General features: G+C 34.7%; 1 protein-coding gene across 1 annotated transcript; it reads right to left on the bottom strand.

Moving 5' to 3' along the window:
* LOC109333593 (transmembrane 9 superfamily member 7-like) lies at positions 329-4,396 on the bottom strand. Its single transcript, XM_019569104.1, has 7 exons — positions 4,188-4,396; positions 3,082-3,246; positions 2,855-2,964; positions 2,597-2,705; positions 2,407-2,519; positions 1,844-1,994; positions 329-1,755 (listed from the first exon to the last, which is right to left on the bottom strand). Exons 1-7 carry the CDS (start codon positions 4,311-4,313, stop codon positions 598-600), a joined length of 1,932 nt encoding a protein of 643 aa, XP_019424649.1. The 5' UTR covers positions 4,314-4,396; the 3' UTR covers positions 329-597.

Here is a 5,166-nt window from a genome sequence, read left to right as displayed (position 1 = left end):
GATATGCCACAACTTAACCATTTAAGCTACACTATTCACTATGAGACACCATTTCTAATTTTAACCACATCCACAACTAGATGTTATTCACGTCAGAGTTAGTAAACAGTACTTTAACTGTAAGATAACAGGGGCTTAGTTCAGCCAGCAGTGGAGTTCATTGTTATAGACAAGTAATTTTACTCCAATTCTTGTCAAATATTTTACAAAAAACATTTCAATGGTCGTCATCAAATCCATACAGCCGATAATCATTAGGTGATGGAGGATTGAATCAACTACAGCGGTAATAGGCCGACACAAATGAATTAAACAGTAAGATGCCATATACTAATTTCTGATAGAATACCTTATCTATGTTGTGACATGAACATGTCAAAATATGCAGATATCTCAGCATTTGTTTCAGAAACTACTACAATAATATTTAAAAACAGTAACAAATTAACAGTACAACTGCTACTCTAACAATCAACAAAAGGGTCATTTTCGAGGGAGAGGGAATAAAACTTCCCTGCAGTATTTTTGCTCACATACCTACAGCTTTTCAGGTTCAGTGTTCATCTTGTACTCCGCCACTACATGATGCTCCCATAATCAGTCAATCTTCACAGAAGAGTAGATCTTGCGGACAAACCACAAGCAAGCATAAAAGCCAATAGTTCCGGTCAACACGAAGAAGGCATATGAAACAATTATCATATATCCAAAGTAAAGCATGCCTGAGACCAGCTTTGTAATATCCAATTTGGTAAAGAAGTAGAAAATCGAGTAGAGGAAAAGGTACAGAGCTGAGGACCCAGCAGTGAGGTAAGATCTCCACCACCAATTGTAGTCTTCACTGCATAACTGGAAGTAGCAAAGCACGATCGTAATCTCGGCACAGGTGATTAATAGGATAACAAACACTATGAAGAGGAAGCCAAAGATGTAGTAAAACTGGTTTAGCCATATTGATGTCAAGATAAAGAAGAGCTCAATAAACACAGCACCAAATGGCAGAATGCCTCCAACAAGAATGGAGAAGAGGGGTTTCATATACCATGCCTGTTCAGGTACCTGTCTAGGAATTTTATTAGTCTTCACAGGGTCTTCAATTGCTGGTTTTTTGAAACCCAAGTAGCTACCTACAAAGACTAAGGGTACTGATATACCAAACCAAAGCCCAACTAGAGCAAACATTGTTCCAAAAGGAACAGCCCCTGAGGATTGTTCCCCCCAGATTAAGGCATTTAACACAAAGAAGACTGCAAAGAGTATGCCTGGAAACATAAATGCAGTTTTCAAGGTATTCCTCTTCCACTCTGTACCCTTGAACATCTTGTACAAACGTGCTGAGGAGTAGCCAGCAAATAAACCCATAAAAACCCACAACAGAACCATTGCAGTCATGAGACCCCCTCGATTGGATGGAGACAAAAATCCTAGCAAAGCAAATATCATTGTCACAAGTGCCATTGCAAAGAGCTGAACACCAGTGCCGACATAAACACAAAGCAAATTTGAATTGATGGGTGGCCTGAAAACATCTCCATGAACAAGTTTCCATCCAGTTTCTTCTTGAGCCTCATCTTGGGTTTCTAGCTGGTTATAATTGGCAATGTCTCTGTAAAGAGTTCTCATCATGATCATTGCCACCATTCCAGAAAGGAAAAGAACAATCATCAGAGAGTTAATGATGGAAAACCAGTGAATCTGATCATCATTCATTAGAAGATATGTATCCCACCGTGATGCCCATTTGATCTCACTTTCCTGAAAAATATGGGCAAACACAGCTTATAGTATCAGATAACAAATAAGGTGAGAACTGATGAGTAGCCAAGGTTATAATCAGCAATACCTTAAAGGAAACATCATATGTAAATACAATATCTTTGTTGGTATCAACTTCTTGTGGGACAGTACTACCTTGCATCAAATTCTTAGTGTCTTTGTTGCATGTTGTTACCTGTGGATTCTTGTCATTCCACTCCTTGTATTCATGATTGATACTGTTTATGATAATAGAATTCAGATAGGAGAGAACAAATATTAAGCAGTCATTTGAAATAAAATAAGAAAGCATCAAGGAACTGAGGAAAGAGGGCAGGATTATCTACAAGCGCATTTTAAAGATATATAATAACAACAACCAAGCTTTAGTCCCACTAGGTGAGGTCGACTAAAGATATGTAATTACAAAATATTTGTCTTCAAATAAAAGAAACATCACAATGAAGGTAAAAAATTATTAGAGAATAATCCATCTAATCTGTTTCATTTTGCTTTCATTCAAACAGCATCCTATTCCATATACAAAGTATAAAACCCAACAAAGTTCAACCATTTAATGCCAATTCCCAATATATGAATGCAAGACCCATAAACACAGAGAGAGATGAGAGATGAGGAAAAAAACGATACCTGTTTGGTGTGACCTCAAATCCAACAATACGAGCAGAATCAGTTTCAGAATCCTTGTGATGCATGACTCTAAAACTCAAATGGTTATTGATAAAATATTTCTCCTCCTTGCTCTGTAGGAAAATTGTAAATTTGTAAGAATTGGGGAACCAAGAACGATACTTGAACAGAACACATTACCGAGCTATACCCCTTGATAGTTTCCTTTGAACCCAACACGAAAACCATGTTCATATGTTGTTGATTGACTTCCATCCCTCCTTTGTCTAAGAACAGCAACTGGAAGGTTATCCAAAATCCTGCATGTATGATACAAAGCTTTAAAGGTTGCTAGAACACAAAGTAGAAAGCTACATACAAGCAGGCAACTGGACAAGAAATCTTAAAAAAATGAACTCATACTACACAACTAAGCACCAGCTTCGATAAATTTATATTTATCACTTACATGTTTACCCTATACTCATCATCAATTTTCTCTTTAAAATTCTTGGCAGATTCAGCATCCAGAGTAACATGACAGACAACAGTACAAGACTGTTCCTTCCTCATTTGAAACTGAAAGAGGGAAAATTTCTTTAGGTCAGCACATAAAACAAGAAAAAAAATGACTGCATTTCATCCTCGTTAAACCAAATAAAACATTGAAAGAAGAATGGGGCAACAGATGCCCACCGTATATATCGAATTCTCAATTCGATCACCTCGAAGAACCTCTCCCAAATTTTCTGCATTATTCACAATCTTGGAAGGTTTGCAGTACTTCAAGTAGTAGTAGTCATATGGAAGTTGAGTCTTGGTAGATGATAATTTGTTCACTTTGACAGAGAGCAGGTCACCCTGGTTCCATAGAAGAAACAAGAAATAAATATCTTAAAGTACATTAAGGGAGGAAACCCAAAAAATCAGACGGGTGCCAGATTGATCTTATTTTCAAATTTCAACCATTGGTATAAACTACTGCTAATGCCAAAATCGCAAACACCTTTGGATGAAAATAAAATCAATGGCTGGAATAAGGTCAGTGAAAAAGTGGTTTACCCTCGTTTTAAGGATCCCATGTATATATGCATGTAGCAAATATTTCTAGCATGTACTTCATTAATTAAAAGCTCTCCCCTAAATTCGTCCCCAGAAACAAATAACATAACTAGAAACCTTATATAATCAAGCAAATAAAAATAAATTGTTGTCTCAAACTTAAAAAATGACACATTATACAGGTGACTCAAACTTAACATACGGTTTTCATGTGATGCACCTATTAAATCAAATATAATCAAGTTTCTTTCATCACTCATCACATTTGACATGTTATACAAGTTCACAAATGACACATTATACAAGTGAGTCAAACTCAACATGCAAGTTTTCATGTGATGCACCTATCAAATCAAAAAGTTCCTTTCATCACTCATAACGTTTGACATATTATAGAGCATTGAAACAGTGATGAAAGAGCTCAAAACATAAAAAATGAAGATCTGCAATTCCATTTTTAAACTCCTGCAACAACTAACAATTACACATTATTCTAATTTCAAACACATCAGAACATAGGAACGATTCACTATAACCACAATAAGATTTCAGTTCTTCGAGAAACATAAAATCGATCCGCACAAAAAAAGAAATGCACGACGTACGATGCAACACAGATCAGAGCTGAAACCCTAGATCTAAGCAGATATAACGTGAACGAGAAATGAAATAAGCACATCGTGTAGAAAATAAAATAAAAACGTAAATTAAGAAAGAGAGATTGGAGATGAAAATGTTACGGTTAGGAAATCGCGAGGAGCAACGCCGGGAAGATAGAAGGAATGAACGGAGGAGATGAGGAGAGCGAAGAAGATGGCGGTGGTTGAACGGGGTAAAATGGCGGTTAAGCCCATCATCTTCTTCATTGAGAAAAATTTCACAGACACAGTGTGAGTGAGTCTAAGAAACAAAAGAGATTAAACTAATTTCAAAGTGATATCATCACTACTTACTTTTTTGAGAAAAAGAGAACAGTGTAAAGTTTTATTAACAATTAATTAATTCATCATTTATTCATTTTCAATCATAAGACTCTTAAAAAAATATGGGAGCATATCTCCTGTCCGTTGTGCCACTACATGTACCACTAGTGTCTTATTGGTTAAAAAAATATATTTAAGTTAAAAAATAAATAAATAATTATTTTCTAGACCAATCACAGTTGATGGCACATGCAGTGACACAACTTATGAGACAGTAAATATATACCCAAAAATATAATGAATGGTCAATAATGTATTAACTATAATATATATATATATATACATTTATTCTAGTATTGTATAGACTATACTTTTCTTTTATGATGAATCATAGTTATTTTAATGTATCTAGGAATATTTTCACACCATAATAACTTTCATCATCATCACAATCATATTAATAACGAGAGCAATTACCTATTTTGTTAGGTCATATTTTTTTCATGTGAGCTATTTTGTTAATATTAACGATCAAGGCTGACAAATAAACAATGAACTAATGTGAATTTGTTTTAAAATTAGGAACCAAAACAATATTTTAAATTTATTAAGGATTAAGTTAGTGCTCATAAAAAAATATAAGGGATCTAAATGGGTAATAATAACATATGAATTGACCTTTAGATTTTGGAAAAGTTTATTGTAAGGAAGAGAATATTAAAGAACTTACCCGTGCATCAAATTGTTTGAGGAACAAACTCTTTAAGAATTAGTTGTTTACTTTATTTGTATAGGA

Source organism: Lupinus angustifolius, chromosome LG02, assembly GCF_001865875.1.
Source record: "Lupinus angustifolius cultivar Tanjil chromosome LG02, LupAngTanjil_v1.0, whole genome shotgun sequence".
Lineage (NCBI taxonomy): Eukaryota > Viridiplantae > Streptophyta > Magnoliopsida > Fabales > Fabaceae > Lupinus > Lupinus angustifolius.
Note: the sequence above shows the minus strand (reverse complement) of the source record. Positions and strands in the feature narration are given on the sequence as shown.

What these genes read in the sequence shown, in the direction of transcription:
- LOC109333593 (XM_019569104.1), bottom strand. Translation starts at nt 4,313, where the DNA reads ATGAAGAAGATGATGGGCTTAACCGCCATTTTACCCCGTTCAACCACC. An exon ending in GATGAGTATAGGGTAAACAT is followed by an intron (nt 2,706 to 2,854) that starts GTAAGTGATAAA and finishes TCATACATGCAG; the next exon opens with GATTTTGGATAACCTTCCAG. An exon ending in TTTGAGGTCACACCAAACAG is followed by an intron (nt 1,995 to 2,406) that starts GTATCGTTTTTT and finishes TATCATAAACAG; the next exon opens with TATCAATCATGAATACAAGG.